Genomic DNA, 20,772 nt, shown 5'->3' on the forward strand with positions numbered 1-20,772 from the left:
TGACGATGTGTGGTGGCAAATGCCTTTAAACTCAGCACTGGGAGGCAGAGACAGGTGGATATCTGTGAATGCAAGGCCAGCTTGGTCTACCTTAAGTCCCAGGTCAGCCAGGGATACCCAGTGGGACCCTGCTTCAAAGAATAAAATAAAACCCAGGGCTTATGAATCAAGTACTTTTCTAGAGCTGACCTAGAAAAGGTCAAGTCTAGTAAGGTTCTCATGCTATAAGTTATAAAAACTAGAGACTATTACACTCCAGCATTTGGTATATTTGACAAGAAAGTAATAAGCATTGAAAAAGTATTTTTCTTTTTCCAATTTTTGTTTTTTAAACAGGGTCTCTCTAAGTAGCCCTGGATGTCCTGGAACTCTCTGTGTAGACCTTGAGCTCAAGAGATCCACCTGCTTCTGCTTCCCAAGTGTTGTACTTAAAGATAAGCGCCACTATATCCTTCTTATACATGTGTGTGTGTGTATGTATATATATATATGTGTGTGTGTGTATGTGTGTGTGTATATATATATGCATATATATATACACACACACATACATACATACATTTCTCCTTTACCTCTCCTCCCTTTTGCTCTCTCCATCAGCGGCAGGCTTTAGAGCTGGCTCCAATGGGGCCATGAGAGAAGGAGAGCTGGCTCTGCCCCTTACCTGCTCCAGAATTTGGAGAAGCAGGCCCTGAACCTCATCTGGGCAGCATAGTAGAGCTGGCCCTGGGTATGGAGGTCATGGGTTAGCTGCCTGCGAGCATGAGTGTGAGTGAGCCAGCCATGAGAGAGATGCCCTCCTCCCTTCCCTCTTCCCTCACCATCTGTGGCAGGCAGGAGAGCTGGCGTCAGGGTCATAAGAGAGGGAGAACTTGTCATGTCCCTTACCAGCTGCAACACTCAGGGGACCAAGCCCTGCATCTCACCTGGGCAGCAGGGCTGGCCCTGAGGGGAGAGGGTAGGGGGAGGAGTGGGGGTTGCTGGTGAGCTGGCCTTGAGGTTGTAAGAGCTGGAGATAACTCTCATATCCAGGGCTTTAAATTGGCCCACCCCAGCATCTACCCCATCCATGAACTGCTGGAGTGTATGAAGAGGCCTGTCCTACAGATCCAAAACTACAGGATCTCTATGACACAGGGCAACAACAGAATATCTGAGAGGAGTTCCATTGAGGTTCCAGTATTGATAGAGTAGCAGAGCTAGAGAACTCATACCAGACTAAGAAGTCATTGTAATGAACATCTGACAGCAAAGAAGCATATACTGTGGGACATACCGTGATACACTGCAGCTTCCATGACCAGATTTTTTTCTTATCTGTTGTTAGGGGGAGGTTGCAAGGGTGGAGGGCAGGTATGAGGAGAGAGGAAGATGAGTGAAACTGGGATGCTAAATTCACAAAGAACCAATGAAAAGTTTAAAAAAATGTATTTCTCTTAAGACAAGTGGTTCTTTTTAAAACAGTATAAACTCCAAACATCATATAACCTGGACTCAAAGATGTACCCACAGCAGGTATGATTACGGAAAAGCTACTTAATTAATTTCTCCCAGACCTGGTCAATATCAACATGGAGTAAGAATGTCTATATCATAGAAACATGTGCTGCCTTGGGGATGGGGGGCGACAGTACACACAGATGACACAGATGGGGACAGATATAGATGGATGACCTCAGCACAGCAGACACTGCTACCTGTGCAATTTCTAGAGGCAGGGACCTCCTCTTCCCTTCCTCAGTGACTAGTCTGTGCTCTATACACAACATCTGTTGACTTTATGATGGGGTGGACAGTGTTCAAACAAGCACTCTATCGTTTTTCTTAATCTGTAATAATAAAAAAAATCTAATAGTTCAAGATGTCAGTAGCAGACACACAAATACAGAGGGAGGGAGGTAGTTTTAATTTTTATTGTATGTCTGTGTATTTGTGCACCTGAATGCAGTGCCCTCAGAAGCCAGACGTAGGTGTAGGATTTCCTAAAGCTGGAGTTATAGGCTGCCATGAACTGCTCTGTGGGTGCTGGCAAATGAAACCCAGGTCCTGCGGGTCTATCTCTCCAGCCTAATAACAATTCTTAAGAGTGTACTTGACAGCTGGGTATGGTGGCACATGCCTTTAATCCCAGAGATCAGGGCCAGCCTGGTCTACAGACTGAGCTCTAGGACAGTCACGGTTACACAGAGAAAACCTGTCTTGCAAAAAAAAAAAAATATATATATATATATATATATATATATATATACATTTCATTATTTTGAAATGCAGCTTCATCTCTGTCTAAGCAAAGCCTACCCAGTTTCTCTAAATAAAATTAGGTTAAATTTTTTTTCTTAAACTTTACATTTTTATCATCTCTGTTTCATTGTCATCATCACAATTAAAAGAGCAAGGCAGTCACTTTGAAAAAGAAATCTGAATACTAACTGCCGAATCAATAAAAATGTGATAAGCTGTATTCTATGCACATCCTAATATACTTTTTCCTACGCATATAAACATTTTAACACAACTTGAAAATATATACACTATTTTATAACCTGCTTTTACTTATGTTACAAAAGCCTGTCTAGGCCAAGCAGTAGCACAGGTGCCACCATTTTTATCATTATTTAAAACTTGTTAAGCAAAGACTACTGCTCAGATTTTCTCAGTTCTCTAGTACTGGGCATTTAGGCTGTTTTCCAGCATTTCTGTCATATAAATAACAAAATCTCACATTTTTGAAGAATTTTCTGATTAATTCCTTAAAATACATTTTAGATGTACATTTTCTCAGTCATAGGAGTATTCGGGTGTTTGTATATATGTATGTATATGCCAGTCAGTTTTTTTTTTTTTACACTTTTTTTTTTTTTTAATTTTATGTGCATTAGTGTGAAGGTGTCAGATCCCTTGGAATTAGTGTTACAGTTGTGAGCTGCCATGTGGGTGCTGGGAATTGAACTCGGGTCCTTTCGAAGACCAGACAGTGCTCTTAACCACTGAGCCATGTCTCCAGCCCATGTTTATGTATATGTGTGCATACTGACACCATTAGCCCTGATACACGCCATGATATTCATCAAAACTTCACCAATTTGGTCTGGTGAACATAGGAAAGAAATTTTCTATCATTGCTAATTTTGGTTCACCTTGAACTCTCTGAACTGTTAAATAAATGCAGAAGGACATTGTTTTTTTTTAAGATAATCAGTTGGACAGTTAGGAAATATCAATTCTTAAGTTTATGAACTTAAAGCTGGGCTGGTGATGCCATTTTTAATCCCAGCACTCAGGTGGCAGAGGTAAGAAGACTGTGAGTTCCTGGCCAGCCTGGGTTATATATGGAGAGTCTATCTCAAAAAACAAACAACAGCAGAAAAAAGAATAAGCCTTTAATTCAATCAGAGCTCCAATTAAAAACTGACATATTCAGGAAGCAGCCAGCCTTCCCAAAAGAGGTGAAGAGGAAATAAGGAGAACAAAGATCAGAAAGCAATAGATCTTCATGGGGTGTCTTTAGAAGAAAGGACGTCAGGAGAAAAACAGACATTTTACTAATCACCTCAGAACCTCCTAAGGCAAGTTTCTAATCTATGAACTACCAAGATGGCTCAAGACAACCTTCATTAACCCATTTACCTTAACTATTTTCATTAAAGATAGGTGCATAAGGGTCCAGAATTACAACTGCGAGCAACTCATCCATCCCAGTAGTAAGAGTCCTTGAAAAATATGAAACACAATATTCCATATTAACACAATTTTAACCCAAAATGGCAAAATTAATTTTGTAATACAATTGTCCCTTTGCAATCACTGTTAACATTAAGAGACTAGATGAAGAATTACTAGCAGCATTAATGTGGTACTGAAGTCACACCTACACATCCTGTTCCATAGAAAATGGTTCTTAATTTTCAAGTTGTTCTGCTTTATTAAAGCTCATTACCATTTCTCTTTTAATAAGTGCTCTTTAAAGTCATTACCTGCAGTGAAGTTAAAGGCAGAGCTATTAAAAGGTTACTTTAATGTGAATAATGGCCTCCCGATATACTCAAGTTAATTACTATTGGAAACTGGTTTTATTTTAATTTAATGCTGAACGCTTAATGAAGGATCTGCCGGGGTAGCAAAACTGACAAAAATTATTCATGGTCAACAGACCTATTCTTGCTGTCTCATTTAAAGAGATAATATCCGTTTCTAGTTCTACATAACTGCATTTCAAGATCAAAATTACATCTTAACATTTTTCTCTGTATACCTAATTGAATATGAAAAATGTGTTTTTTAAATATTCAGCAGCATGTTAGACACAGCACAATCATCAGTCATAATGTGGCAGATCTTCAAACATGTAGAAGGTGGACAGGAATCTGAAAATCACCACAGTGAGAGAACAAGACAAACAGAAATCCATTCTTGGTCCTTTGTGCTCATGTACAAAAAGAAAGAAAAGGGAGAAAACAAAAAAGGATCTGCGTAGAAAGGGACAGCTGAACCAAAAGAAAGATGGGACAGCCTCTCATCAGAGGGAGAAGGAAATCAAGCGCCCAGCTTTGCAGAACAAGCTGCAGAGGAAGACCCCCGTGCCTACACAAGAATGTGATAGTGTTCTTCCTTTCTGCCAGCCTCAGGTCAAACAGTGTGTTTCTCCCAGCACCTGAGATGGAGCCCAGTGAAGGCGCAAAGCAGAGCACACTTTTAAAGACAGCCCCAAGTTTCCTTCCCCAATCCAATCTCACCTAAGAAGACATCTATAGCATTCGGACATTAGAGCAATCTGCTCCTGTGAGACTGTCAGTCTCTGAGACTGAGACTATGTCAGACTCTGCCATTTATTTGCCCTGTAAGTAGTTTGGAACATAAACACTGACAGGCAGGGTTCTCATCACATAAGTTATTTCAAGAGAACCCTGACAATGTTGATCCCAATGTAACTTCAGAAACAACAACTTGTAAAATATTGTGTGTGTTTGCAATACTGGGATTGGTTCAAGGGCCTTCCACATGGTAAACAAGCATTTTCTGTTTATCTTTTTGAAGCAAGGTCTCATCTATGGCCATACCGCCCAGAATGCACTGGACCTCGCCTGACACAAGGATACACTACTTTGTACAAACTGGTTTTGAACTCACTCTGTAACCAAAGTGTACTTGAGCTCTCCTACCTCAGCTTGAACCCTAAGGCCAGGAAGAAGTGACACCATGACAATCATAATGTCTGTCAACCAAGGCCAAATTTTATCAACACGGATAAAATCCCTATTTTAAAAGTGCCTACATCATTAATATTAAAGAATTGCTTATCCTGTGACAAGGCCTCAAAGATTTTATTACAATAAATTCCTATAGACAAGTAGGGTATAGTGGAGCATACCTTTAATCCAAGCACTTGGGAGGCAAAGAAAAGCAGATCTCTAAGATCAAGGCTAGACTTGTCTACACAGCAAGTTCCAGTACAGTTAGGGCTACACGGAGAAACTCCATCTTGGAGAAAAACAAAAAAACAAAACAGAAACAATTCCTGTGGACAGAGTAATATTAAAATTCAGCCAGGCAACAGTCCCACAAGAATGCCATCTCAGAACATAGAAAGGAAAAGGAGATCCTTAGTTTAAGGCCAGCCTGTGCTACAGCAAGATCTTGTCTCAGAAAAAAGAAAATAAGAGGTCACAGTCTCATGCATTTGTCCACAGCATCACACATTCTGTCTGCTGTACTCTAGGCTCCTGATCATCAGTGCCAACAGTAGATACCAGCTTGAGGAGTAAGCAGACAACACAGGTCAATTTATAGAACCAGACACAAAACAGAAACTCAGTAAATGCAGCTTCAGTGGTGCTAATAAAGCTTTCTTTAAATGAAGCTTAACCACCCCTCTTAATTGAGCTGCTTTATAGGAACTGTGCTTCTAAACTAAAACAGTATTATATCAAACACTTGTCTTAATGCTATGTATTTAATACAATAGGGGAGAAAAAGAAATGTTACTATGGCCAAAGACAGAAAAGAACAGAAAATGCCCTTGCAAGTTATTGTTTTGATGCTGTAATTAGGAAGGGAAAATGAAAGTCAGAGAAAGCACAGTTTTAGGAAAGTGGTTATTAGATTTTATTCTTTCCACTGTGCAAAGTCCTTCCTGTTGAAGAAGGCAGTGAAATTTTATCACAGCTATTGCTATTCATAAATCTTATATCTATTTTAATTCAATCTGGCCCTAGCCTCAGAGTCGCTGCAGCACAATTTGATTACTATAGCCATACTTTTTAACTGCTGTCAGGAAAGACAGCATCTTACACAAACATCTGCGGAGTACACGCCTGCACGCTCCAGTATTGGCCTCAAATCACGCACCAGTGATGAATCTTTATCTGACACTAATACTTTTTAACTTCATACAGACAATTAAAATGAATTGTAGCTAAATTGTTATATGTGCATATAACAAATCAATTTAATCTTTGGTTGCATAGTAGCATATTTTGCAAATTCCCTAAACTTACTTTCTTACATGTATCTCTGTCTAGGTGTTAAACTTCAGCGTAACAGAAGGGAGCAGAGACATGAACAGAACACAGCTCTCAGGTCCTGCCTTAAAGCTGTAACATCTGAAATTTACCACTGCCATTTAAATTTTTCCACATTTATGTGAAAAATGCTACTGTGGGGTTCATTACAAGACCGAACAAAACTGAACCTCTGCTCTCTAGAAATCACACAACAAAAATTCCAACAACTGAGGATAAGAGGCTAGATGAGCTACCGAACCTTCTATCCACACCCTACATCTTCCGTCGGCCTCTACTACAGTGCTCATCATGTTATGATACACTTTGTTGTCCATGGGTCTATTCCTCTCTCATTCTGGCACACGTGAAGTCACAGGCCAACTCTCAGGGTTCCCAGCAATAGGTATAACCCTAAAGGTAAAGGCTGGTTTCTGGGCTGGGGATGAAGCCCAGTGGTAGAGAACTTGCTTACCATACTCAAGGTCCTGAATCTCATCCCCAGAATGCAAGCTGGAGGAGGCTCCTTCACTTCTAGGCTCCATTACCTTTAAGTTCCTCCAGGGGGTTAGTTACATCTTACCTGAAAAGCTGGTACACAATGTTTAAAAGCAACCCATCCAGGGTGGTTGTTGAGTAAGCCATTTGCTAAAATAGGTAGGTAGGTGGAGAGTAAGGGTTGGGACAGGGTTTTTGCGTGTAGCCTTAGCTGTCCTGGAACTCATTCTGTAAACCAGGCTGGCCTCGAACTCAGAAATGAACCTGCCTCTGCCTCCCAAGTGCTGGGATTAAAGGCGTCCGCCTCCAAGGCCTGGCAAGTCTAACCATTTTTTATATGCTAGATATCACTTGAATAAATCTACTGCAATTCCATCATCAATTACTCCCTGTCCATTCATCTCTTACCAGGGTAAAAAAAATTTTTGATTGGTCTGTCTGTCCCCCAAGACTCTGCTCAAGTTATACTCTATTCAGCACACTCCCATGACCATTTGAATATACAAATCTGAAGGGCTGTGGGAAAAGGCTCAGTGGCAGAACACTTGCTTGGCATTCAGGTTTAACAAAACAACCCCCTCCCCAAAAGACACACACACACACAAATCAGCTTACCTCACGGCTCCATCTGAATTTGTTCAAGGCTTTCAGTACTCCTGGATTAAAGAGAACACTTCTCCCAGCCATCCACTGCCTGCCTCAGCAGCCTCTGCTTATACCAGCTGCTGTCTCAACCTTGGGTTCCAATCACACACCCTTCTTCTCTTCCAGTTCCTCAGACCTCTTTGTGCAAACCGTCTTTGCCCTTTACTAAAACATCCGTATAGAAATAGAAATACACCTCCTTATCAAAGCAGAGGTTGAGACTCATAGCCAAACTTCGGGCAGAATGCACGGAATTTTATGAAAGAAGGGGGAGAAAGAAAGACCTGGAGGGGACAGGAGTGCCAAAAGGAGAACAACAAGCAAACCAAACAAAGAAACAAAAAACTGGGCCCTGTGGGTCCTGCAGAGACCAAGGACCATGCATGGAGAGGACCTAAAACCCCCGGCTCAGATGCAGCCCATTGACTCAGTCTCCAAGTGGGTTCCCTAGTGAGGGGAGTAGGGGCTTTCTCTGACATGAACTCAGTGGCTGGCTCTTTGATCACCTCCCCCTAGGGGGGTGCAGCCTTACCAGGCCACAGAGGAAGACAATGCAGCAAGTCCAGACGAGACCTGATAGGCTAGGGTCAGATGGAAGGGAAGGAGGACCACCCCTATCAGTGGACTAGGGAAGGGGCATGGGAGAAGATGAGGGAGGGTGAGACAGCTGGGATACAAATTGAATAAGTTGTAATAAATAATAATAATTAACTAAAAATGCAAAAAAAAAAAAAAAAAAAAAGAAAAGAAAAGAAATACACCTCCTCACTGACGGCTGTGCTATGACTGGAGTGTGATATCCCACATCTATTCCCACCAAGGGAAGAAGGCCCATAGGTCAGGTCTATGTGCTCATCACTTATCCAGGCTCACTGTGTCTGTTACTCACGAGGACCTCTACACAGAAAGGAAATGAACGTAAGGAAAGCAAACTAAACATCTCTCAGCACTGGCCATGCGCAGGCACTTTACCAGGCATACATCCTCTCCACTGAATCTCCACAATGTTTTAATCTACGATTAACTTTGTCTTATGAACATAAATACAAGCATGAGGGCTCATGCCTGTACACCCAGAACTAGGGAGGCTGAGGCAAGAGGATGATAAAGGGAAAATATCACATCAAAAGCTGACTAATGAGATGGGCGGTGGTGGCATAAAGTGGCATACACCTTTAATGTCAGCAGTCAGGAAGTAGAGGCAGGTGGATCTATGTGAGTTCGAGACCAGCCAGGGCTACATAAAGAAACCCTATCTTTAAAAAAAAAATCAAAAGAAAAAAGGTAAGTAATAAATCTGATCATTCTATTTATCAGTACACCATTAAATGGGAAAGATAGTGAGTAGCTGATACCTTTTAGGAATAGGTTAACAAATTTTGTTCTACGAAAAGAAAAACTGGCAAGATACAATCACAGAAATAAGTCACCAAGTGAATAACCACTGATATTATGTTAGTGCTTTATTATTCATTATTTAAAGAAATAGTAGATAGAGTATGTAAAGACAGGTGTGGTGGCACAGGCCTTTAGTCCTAGCACTTGGTAGGCAGAGGCAGGTGGCTCTCTGTGAGTTCAGGGCCAGCCTGGTCTACAGAGTAAGTTCCAGACACTCCAGAGTAGATTCCAGAACAGCCAGGGAGAGAGACCATGCCACAAAAATAAAGTAGCTCTTCTACTTCCTCCTCCTCTTCCTCCTCCTCCTCCTTCTTCTTCTTCTTCAGGAAAATACCAAATGGAGGATGATGTCAGTGCAGCGGGAGGGCCCGGATGACTTGGGGGGGAGGGGAGTTGGTAGCAGGATTAGAAGGCTGCCAGGGCTTCTGGAGAGGATTCTGTAGCTGTCTTATAGGCATGGGCGTGGTCAGGGGCGTGGCCGTGTCCAGGAGGCCGTGGGCGTGGCCATAAAGCCAAAGAGTGGATCATGGATCCTTGTCACCAAGCTGGGCTGCCTGGTTAAGGACATGAAGATAAAGTCCTTGGAGGAGATCTACCTGTTCTCCCTGCCCATTAAGGAATCCAAGATTACTGACTTTTCCTGGGTACATCCCTAAAGGAAGAGGTTCTAAAGATCACGCCAGTGCAGAAGCAGACATGGGCTAGCCAGTGGACCAGGTTCAAGGCTTTTGTCCCTACTGGGGACTACAATGGTTACGTTGGTGTTGGTGTTAAGTGTTCCAAGGAGATAGCCACTGCTATCCGAGGGGCCATCATCTTGTCCCTGTGTTGAGAGGCTATTGGGGAAACAAGATTGGCAAGCCCCACACCTTTCTGTACAAGGTGACAGGCCACTGTGGCTGCTTTGTTATGTCTCATCCCTGCTCCTAGGGGCACTGGCTAATGTGCCCAAGAAGCTACTGATGACAGCTGGTACTCAAGACTGCTACAAATCAGCCAGGGGCTGCAGTGCCACCCTGGGCAACTTTGCCAAGGCCACTTTTGATGCCAACTCCAAGACCTACAGCTACCTGACCCCTGACCTCTGGAAACAGAATGTGTTCACCAAGTCTCCTTATCAGGAATTCACTGATCATCTTGGGAAAACCTACACCAGAGCCTCTGTTCAGGCTCCAGTTCTGGCTACCACAAAAGGGTTTTTAACAAGAAAAATAAAGTGAATTAAATCTGCTTTAAAAGTAAATAAATAAATAAAGTAAATAAGTAAGTGTGCAGGGCAAAGTCAACGAAAGAGGAAGACATCTAAACAAAACACCTTAAGGCGCCCTGTATTTGTCTCTTATGGGAACTTACTGTTAATCTCAGGAGAACCTTTACTGACAGAGGTGTAGGGATGAGTGAGAAGAGGATCACAAGGCAGGCAACTTCACTCTGCACTACTGTTTCTCTGGGGGTAGAGAGGGATGGTAGACAAGCCACTTGGGCAGATGGAGGAAAAGGAAAGACAGAAGACTCTTAATTCAAGGCCACTAGTGGAGAGAAAGACAGCCAACACTAAAAACCCAAACTATCATGATTTTAGAAAATATTCTGAGCAGGCGCAGTAGCACACACCTGTACTCCCAGCACTCAGGGAGGCAGAGGCAGGTGGATCTCTGTGAGTTCCAGGTCAGCCTGGTCTACAAAGTGAGCCCAGGACATCCAAGGCTACACAGAGAAACCCTGTCTCAGAGAAAAAAAAAAAAAATCTGAAACTAAAGTAACATAATATATTAGAAGGGCCCATTCCCATGATAATAGCAAAATTTCCAACTTCAGATGAGGAGCACTTTATTCTATGGCCGTTTTTGGGTTTTTTGGTGTTTTTTTTTTGTGTGATATAATTTTTTATTTTTTTATATTAATTACAGTTTATTTACTTTGTGTCCCAGCTGTAGCCCCCTCTCTCATTCCTTCCCAATCCCACTCTCCTTCCCTCATCTCCTTCTTGCCCCTCACTAAGTCCACTTATAGGGGAGGTCCTCCTCCCCTTTCATCTGACCCTAGCTTATCAGGTCTCACCAGGACTGGTTGCAATGTCCTCCTAAATAGGATGGACATTGGAAGTAGGAGAAAACAAGAAGCAGGATAGGTGCCTACCACAGAGGGTCTCTGAAAGACTCTACATAGCAGTGTATCAAAGCGGATGCTGAGACTCATAACCAAATTTTGGGCAGAGTACAGGGAATCATATGAAAGAAGAGAGAGTTAGTAAGACCTGGAGAGAACAGGAGCTCTACAAGGACCAAATATATCTGGGCACAGGGGCTTATCTGAGACTGATTCTCCAACCAGGGACCATGCATGGATATAACCTAGAACCCCCGCTCGGACGTAGCCCATGGCAGCTCAGTATCCAAGTGGCTTTCCTAGTAAGCAGAACAGGGACTGTCTCTGGTATGAACTCTATGGCTAGCTCCTTAACCCCCGCCCCCATGGGAGGTGCAACCTAGCTGTTTTTGTTTTTAAAATTTATTTTAATTTTATGTAGATGAGTGTTTTGCGTGCATGTATAGCTGTGTACCCCTGAAACTGCAGTTACAGACAGTGGTAAGCTGCCATATGGGTACTAAGAATCTGGGTCCTCAGGTCTTCTGCAAGAACAGCCAGTGCTCTTAATCACTAACCATTAAGCCACCTGTCCAGCCCAGCTGTTTGTTTAAAACATGATTTCAATTCACTGACCTTTTCTAAGTGTATAACATTTCTTTGTGACATCACTATTTTCTATAAAAGTTTCAAGTGACTTTCTTTGAAGACAGCTATTTAATGCCAATGATTATAGGAAACATTTGTTCATAATTATCCAGACATCGGACTAGAACAATGCTGAAACAAGAGCAGCATGCAAAAATGTATTTAAGGATTATCATCCCAAAATGCTGCTAAAAGCTATTAACCAGTATGTGTTAATTGCCACGGCATTCATATTAATTTTCACTTCAGGCTCGACATTGTGGAATATTTCCCCTGATACATTTTAAACAAAGTTTAATTTAAGGAACTGCTTCTATCAACACTTATGAAAATTAACAGCCAAGCAATTAGCACTCGTGAATTATCCCCTCCCCCACACCCTGCAGTTTCCTGTTAAAACAGTTTCTACCCTAGACGTGGCTACTTTCTAACAAGTTAACACAATCAAAGTCACAGCTGTTGGTGGGAACCAGTCCTCTTTTGCTTTTTCAAGCCTTTGTCAAGGCAAATAACACCCCCACACATTTAGGTAATAGTATTTAGCTATGTCACAGTAGGTATGAGAGCTAATGTTTATTACAAGTGCCAAGCAATTACTAATGCCCAACTATCTTTCCAACTGACGTTTAGTAGACACTACCTTCCAAATAAATGAGTAAATGAATACGTAAAGATAGATAGATACATATATAGACAGACACACACACACATGCAAACAAATCAATGTCTTGCTCTTCCTATGTCTAAAGAAGCACTGGAACAGTACTCACAACTGCCAGGGTAAGTATCTGCCTGCCTCTGTCTCCTGAGTGCTGAGATTAAAGGAGTGTGCAGCCACGCCTGGCTTAGATCCACTTCCCTAAGGATAGGGATGCAGGCCTGTGGTTGAATATTTGCTCAGCATAAGAGACCTTAGGTTCAACCTCTAAGGTGGTAGTGGGCATGACACCGCATCTCCAGGACACTTAACCCAGCCCCTCTCCCAGGAGCGAACCTCATCACCTTCAAGCATCTCCAAGCACACCCTCACACAGATTGAAACTGGAACACAAAGTTTCTAATCCCAACCTACTGCAGAGGTTATGTTTTATGAAAGAGGTTTCTCAGAGGTTGTCTGGAACAGTGGCCAGGGCTGTAACACAGCTCTGTGGCAAAGTGACTCTCTAGGACACATGATGCCCACAGTCTATCCATGAACATACAAAAAAGAATTCACAGACGCTGAGCTGGATTTCGACTCATCAGACCAAGCTTCACCTACAGTTCCTTGCAGTCTGCCTTGAATGTTTTCTCAAATGCTTGGTAAACAGACTTAATCTATGGATCCAAACCAAGCCACAGACAGCATCATCTATTTGCCAAACACATAATATAAACATTACAAGCCTGGCATGGTCCTCCCTCCAAACTGTTAAAACTGTAACTAAGTACAGACCTCCCAATTCCATGCTCTAAAAATATACTAACCCAAAAAATGTTTTCAATAAATTATTAGCCAACTACAGGAACCAAAAGTTATTTGAAAATGTTTAATTTAGGAAAAATGCTATAAGATGCTTACCCTTAGATTCACTAAAACCAAGAACCTAAGTCTGCAAAACTGTTAAACACTAGGTATGCTTGCTTAACTACCATGTGATTCTAGCTCCATACCCAAAACAAATACTTTCTTCAAAGCCAACACAGCAGCATCTTGAGGACAGCACAGCCACCAGTCTCTTGAGGAAATACATAATTAAGTAGTTTTTTAGCATATTTAATTAGACCCCAAACTCTTTCTGTCCCTTCTCTCCCCGATTATGTTACCATTTGCCCAGGAGACCTAAACCACTCAGTTAATTATGTAAATAAGGCAGGCACTGTTCCCAAGGAAAGCATCATGAATATTTGTAAAAAACAAAACAAAAACACAAAAACCCTCACAGCATATTTTTAGTGGCTTTAAAAGTTATTTGCAAATACATGTATATTTACATACATGTAATTATATAAGACATTTATTCATATGCAGGTATTTAGCATATGGAAAACCCTTCCATTTGAGGCAAAAACGTGTAGTCCCAATAACAAGATGATGAATCATTAAGACAGAATACGCATTTCATTTCTTAAATATAAGATGAATAAAAATAATTTTAAGTTACAACAGTAACAAAAATTTACTACTGAACGTCAGATGATTTATGGGAAGAATCAATCTGGAAATGATTAAAGTCGACTTGCACAGAAAGGCTTTATTATCCAGGGGTTGACATGATCTCAACTCTGGAGGCAGCCATGGTGCTGTTAGCACTACTACAATCCCATTATTATGCAATCACGAAATGCTAATTTGATCATTTTGAGGTGTTATTTGAATAGTCATTTTAATTTCTAGGTTACAAAAAGGCTTGACTCAAGTATAATTCTCTATTAATCATTGAGATGCCATTGACTATCATATTGATGCCTTTCACAAAGATAAAGACTGATTTAATATGTACAGTCCAATATCCTTCAAATATTAGCCACTTTCATTACGTATCTGCCAAATGCATCAATATTAAATAATAGATGAGAACAAGGGTTTAATTGTATTTTAGTATTGTAATATATGGGGTAATAATAAAATAGCAGAAACTGTAAGACAGACTTATCCATACATAAATCTTTCTTAATCAATGCTTACTCTCTACAGATTGCCAAAAGGCCCATGATGACAAGTATAGGGCAACTTAAATGTAAACACACACCTAACAAAAAATTCTGGTGTGACTGAAGAAATGATGTCTCCCTGGCTTTCAGAAGTTAGCTGCCTGTATCAAGCAGTGCTCACAACTCTCTGACAAATCCAAATCCAAGCTAATGGAATACATTATTTTTTAAAGTCTAAACTGGTTATTGGCATGGAATCACACATTAATTATTCTACCTATTCTTTATCATCAAACAATGAGACTCTATCAGCTATGGGAGCAAATAAATTCCAGCCATGTCCCAACTCAGACTAGCTTCTCACCAATCTAAATGAGTCCTCTGCAGTGAAGCTGGACACTCTCTAGGATCCTGAGGAACCCTCCTTCTTTTCCCTACATTCTACATCCTTGGGTAGCATGAGTCAACTAAATAGAAGTTTAGAGCAATGCAACCTGAAAGTGACTAAATATGCATTTGGCTGTTTTCTGGAGGATCTTGGGAACCTGAGGGCCTATATGTTACTTATGTGCTTTGTTTCTGGTTCCTATTCTCCACCCTCACAGACAGCAACAGTCTTACTGTGCACATGGCCATGCGATGACTTCTACCTATAAAACAAGATAAGAGGTTTCCAGAGAAAAAGATCTCTTTGCTCAAAGATAATAACTGATAGAATCAGCAAGTGAGGAAGAGAAATGCAAACATGAGCAAAGCACTGCCATTTATTAATTGCAATGGTATTGAAGTAAGATAAATCGCATGCGACCCCTCCAGGCAGCAAGCTATCACTCAGCATCCCACACCACTGCCAGGCAGCAAACTCAATGGCAATAAATTAAAAAAATCAACTCTCTCCTAAAAAGGGTCCTGCTCAGCTCAGAACTGAGGCTCAGAGCAGAATCAGGCTCCTCCTGAAACAGTGGCCATTTTTCTAAAAGGAAAATAAACATACGTTCATTTTATAACAGCAAACTGTTACTACAAACAGAAAGGAAAAAATAAAAGCCACCCTCCCTGGAAGTATCCCACAAGATTCCTCGAGAGTGAAAGACCAAAATGGAATGGTGTAGAATTCTGAAGGCAAGACCTCACTATTTCTGTAATTGCAGACAGCACAATACAAATCACCTCCAGAGCCATACCCAAAGCCCCCAACACACTCCTCATCAGTCGACCCAGCACAAATGCCCAAGTACTCAAAGTTGAAACAGGTAAATAAACAAAAACATCCAGCCCTCCCTTTGCATCTATCCATACAGACTCATACATGTGTGCATAGATTATACATATATGAGAAACAGAGAAGGTACTTTTTGTTTGGCTTTGGAGACAAGTTCTTGTAATGTAGCTCGGGCCAGCCTCAAAGTCATCATCCTTCTGCTTTGCCGTACTGAGTGTTAAAATTACAGGTGTATACTGTCACACTCAGCTTAACACATATGATTACAAGATTTGTATGTAGGAGAATTAAAGCAGTCCTGGACGGTAAGTACAGAGAAGAAAAGAATAAGAGAGTGTGTTAATGCTCCTAAATGTTAGGATAGAAACAGTAAACCAACTTTCTTACTTTTTATATCTATGGTCTTAGAAAATGTGGTGTTCGGGGCTGGAGAGATGGCTCAGTGGATAGGTGACTGTCTGTTCCTCCAGGTCCTGAGTTCAATTCCCAGCTACCACATGGTGACTCATAACCATCTATACTAGAACCTGATGACCTCTTCTAGCGTGCAGGTGTACATGCAGACACAACACTCATACATAAAGTCAGTCAAAAAAGTCTAAATATAAATGTAGTGTTCTACAATACTGAGGCACTTCTGAAACCTAAATACAATAATAACAATAACAACAACAATAATGCCAACAACAACTCCCTCAATCTTAAAGGTACACAGCCTCTGTATGTTTAAACTTACCTTGCCATCAAACTTGGAGTACTCGTTAAAGGGGTTATTCAGCTGCAGAGGGCACTGCTCCAGGCGTACAGACAATATGGACTGCTTGCCCAAACTTGGAGGCTTCTCTTTGAGGGATTTTTTTTCAAACAGTGACTTTAACTCCTGGGCTGAGACAGAAAAGGATAACAACATCTTTGTCACTGTATGCAGAAGACAGTTTATCCACTTTTCCTAAAGTCTTCCTCTAGATCTTAAAGGGGGCCTGTGGAGAAAAGGCTGGGTCGATGCATGCAGAAAGCCTCACCTGTACATAGCGGGGGGGTAGCGAGAGAGGCTTGGACATGGCAGGGGCAGTGAGCACAGAGAGCACAGTGAGTGGCACAGGCTAAGAGCATCACAGAGAAGGGCAGGATCACTTCGGCAGAAGACTGCTCACAGCTGAGGCACCCAGGCATCAGCAGGCGCCACTGCTGTGGGACCCTGGATACTTCCTTCCAGCTCTCTGGGAGTGTCAATCTCGAAAATCTCAGAGATTTCTCTTGTGGCCCTACTACTGCATGATTTCTAGAACTGTAAGGTAAGGTCCTTTCACAGTTTTCAATGGCACCCAGAACAATATCTTGAGGATAAAAACAAAGATGAGGAAAAAGAGAAACAAAGAATTAGCATCTACTGTGCATGCCAACACAGCTTTTTAAATCTTTGTAACAAGCCTGTGAAGCGAGTTTTAGTACTGCCAATTTTGTCAACATGAAAACTAGCTTTGAATATTCTAGTTAGGCCTAAATCATGCAGCTGAACCAAAGGGCTGGGATCTACACCAGTGGAGACACCAATGAACACATCACACACTTAATAAAGCTTGCTGTATGAGTTAGTAAATAATGATTGAAGGTATTCAAACTCAATTATATCAAATCAAAATCTTCAGCTTTTATTCATCACTGAATCAAGACAGTTCCACATCTTCATGAAGATCATTTAAGCTCTTTAAATTCACCTGAACATCCATCAAGGTGGTAACCGGATGGCAATTATATGAGGGCCATCATACTTTTTCATTTCATAAATATTAGAAAGTATCTACACTTAAACTTTTATGTAAGTCCATCTTAGATTTTAAAACCTGAAATCAACAGGTTCAACCCCTTTCAACTTTTCAATAATGTCAAATTAAATCAAGAGAAATCAATAGAATTCTCCCACAGTTACTTTACACCTTTTTACAACTACATAAGCTTATCAACAGGCAGGAGAGGTAAATTCATCAAATCAATCTACAGAGTTAGTGAAATGAGTCAGATGACAAGGTAGCCCCTCCACAGGGGACAGGTTCCAAGGCCTCAGAGAATACCAATCCCTGCAAATGCACTCACAGTGCCACTTCCAGCCAAAGACATGTATGGTGCTGCTTCCATAAAACTGCACAAGCTGGTGGCCTCATAACCACCTTAGCTGTGCCAGAGCTCCCTATGGTTATACTCAACAACAAAACTGCAAGACATAATTCTGTGGGTATTTCTCAAATGGTTAAGTGATACATGGCCATCCTGTTTCCCTTCACATACACACTGATGATAAACTTTAATTTATAAAAACTTATTCATAATTTTTAAAACTCGTTAACACCCCGTATTAGGTTATTTAAATTGACAAACTATTTATTCCTAAATTTTACCCACTTAAAACTGTCAGACCACCCAGGTTCAGTGGCACATGCCTGCAATCTCAGCACTCTGGGAAGCAGAGGCAGGCAGATCTCTGTGAGTTCGGGGCCAGCCTGATCCACAAAGTGAGTCCAGGACAGCTAAGGCTACACAGAAAGACCCTGTCTCCAAAACCCAAAAAACAAAAAATTGTCAGACCATGGTTGACCACAGATAACTAAACCATGTAAAGAGGAAATGGGATTGGGGTCAGGGCTAAGAGATTAAACTCTTTTAAAATAAATGATAGCTACATTTAGAGTCTGTGCATACAAACACATTTCACCTATCTGTGGTAGTCTAAATTAGAATGTCCCCCATAAACTCATGCTTGTTTCCCAATTAGTGAGACTGTTTGCGAATAATTAGGCAATGTGGACTTGTTGAAGGTTGTGTCACTAGTGGGCGCTGAAGATTGCTTGGAAAGCCCACATCATTCCCAGTGTCTGTCTGTCATTCATCATCATTCATCAGTGGCCCACCTCTCTCTCTCTCTCTCTCTCTCTCTCTCTCTCTCTCTCTCTCTCTCACACACACACACACACACACACACACACACACACACACACACACACACTGCCTGCTGTCTCCTTCAGGCTGTAGAGTAAAGTTCTCACTCTCAGCTACTGCTCTAGTACCAAGCCTGACAGCTTCCTGCCAGGATGATCATGGACTAATCCTCTGAAATGGTAAACAAGGCCCAGTAAATGCTTCCTTCTTTGAGAGTTGCCTTAGTCAAGGTGTCTCTTCATAGCAATACAACAGTGACTAAGACACAATCAAATACAAATCTGAAGAACTTACTACAAGAGGATTAAAGTGGTATTTTCAATGTCACAATTAACTTGCTACATGTAATCTCTAACAGATATACAGCCACACTTGAGAAAGGTCCCTTATTAACGTGTTGTGTGCTGTCCTCTTGAGCTTATAAGAGAGGTTTCTACTGGCCCCACAGAGAAACAGGCAGAAGAGGCATGTGTAAATTTAATGTATTTTCAGGAGGGTTATGTGTGAGGTGACAATGTACTAGCTCTTTCCATTCAAACCGATTTTCACTTCAGGCTGACAACGCCTCTTTTTTTTAGCTCTCTGTGTCATGGGAAAATGGAAATTATCAAGAAGTTTGTTGCTCTCACCTGCACATCTTCCTGCCTGCTCCTAGTATCACGGAAGAACTTCTCTCTCTGCCCAGTTCCTCCCTTGTCCACAAAGATCCTGGCCCTTATGCCAATCCAGAGACACCACTCCTTAACTCTTTTTTTCGACTTTCACTTACTCCTGGCAGCAGTACACATAGCACTGCTCATTAAACAAAAACATCCAAGCCCTTTCTCCTTGTTCTGGACCATTTCTCTTGCTCAAAACCACTGCCTATAGGCTTGTCCTTCTCACCAATCAATCCCAGTCACTCAAAAACATCCCATGCACACATTGTACCCCCACCACTCCACCAAATTAACTTTCATGAAGGTTACAAAACGAAACAAAAACAAACAAAAACCATCCTTTTCCTGACTCTAGCTTAGTTTTAATCAGTCCTCAGACCCCTGCAGCCTTTGACATGGCTGTTACTCCCTCCCTCTTAAACACTGCTCTCAGTGGCTTCCTAAAACTCTACTTGATGTACCATTTATTCTCCCACAGGCCATCAATCCTCAGCTCCACTGTGCATTCCCCAGGTTACCGGAATTCTCCAAAGCTTGCCTTTGGCCTTTTCTCCATCTACGTTTACATCTTGAGTGACCTTACCTGGCCCTGTATTTTAAAACACCATCTACAAGAGGTGAAACTAAACTGCAGTGATAGAAGTTAGAACAAGGGTTGCATCTAAGGAAGGGGAACTCTGAGAAGCAGCGGAATTCCTCTCCATACGATTGTAGTGTTAATCATAGTACCCGCATTTGTTAAACATCATCAAACTGAAGCTGAAAAGATGACTCAGTGGTTAAGAATACTGGGTTCAATTCCCAGCACCCACATAGCAGCTCACAACTGTCTGTAACTCATGTTCCAGAGGCTCCGACACCCTCACAAAGACATTCATGCAGGCAAAACACCAAAGAACATAAAGTAAGAAAATTTAAGAAGTCATCAAATTGTATATTCAACATCTGTGAACTTCACTATATGTAAAATCTGCCATGGGGGCAAAATAGTAACTAGGGCTGGTGAGCAAGATGACTCAGAGGAAAAGGTGTTTGCCATGCAAGTCTAAAGATCTGAGTTAGACCCCCAGAACCTACATAAAGGTGGAAGGAAAGAACTAACTCCATAAGCTTTCCCCCTGACCTCCACATGGGCACTGTGACATACATGCACATGCATACACACTCACACACACGAATAAAAGTGGGTGTAGACCTAACTAAATAACCAACATGTATGCTGGTAACTCCTAAAGTAGTTATTTCTGGCTCTAATATTACAGCCACACATACTAACGTGACATCGGACACCGCCACTTGGCGTCCACCAGGTATTTTTATTTTACATAACTACAACCAAGTTCTCAGTCCTTTCCCTAGTTAATCCCTCTCCAGCCTTCCCCTTCTCAAGTGGCAACTCAATCCCTTGATGCCTCAAGCTTGGAAGCTGCCTGACTCTTCCCTCTTACATCCTTTATTCCATCCATCAACAGATCCTACAAAAATATATTCCAAAATGTTTATATAGCTACCAAATTAAAAGTGTAATCTCTACAACCTAAAGAAAAGT

General features: G+C 41.5%; 1 protein-coding gene across 4 annotated transcripts in view; it reads right to left on the reverse strand.

The window, feature by feature from the left end:
* Mapkap1 (MAPK associated protein 1) overlaps positions 1-20,772 on the reverse strand; it is a 211,840-nt gene that overhangs the window by 156,962 nt on the left and 34,106 nt on the right. For all 4 annotated transcript variants that reach the window (XM_055600538.1, XM_055600536.1, XM_055600537.1 and 1 more), the window contains one exon: positions 16,367-16,515. In XM_055600538.1, the coding sequence (XP_055456513.1) occupies positions 16,367-16,515 (149 nt within the window). The remainder of the gene's footprint in view (positions 1-16,366; positions 16,516-20,772) is intronic.

Source organism: Psammomys obesus, unplaced genomic scaffold, assembly GCF_907164565.1.
Source record: "Psammomys obesus unplaced genomic scaffold, mPsaObe1.curated_primary_1811, whole genome shotgun sequence".
Classification (NCBI taxonomy): Eukaryota; Metazoa; Chordata; class Mammalia; order Rodentia; family Muridae; genus Psammomys; species Psammomys obesus.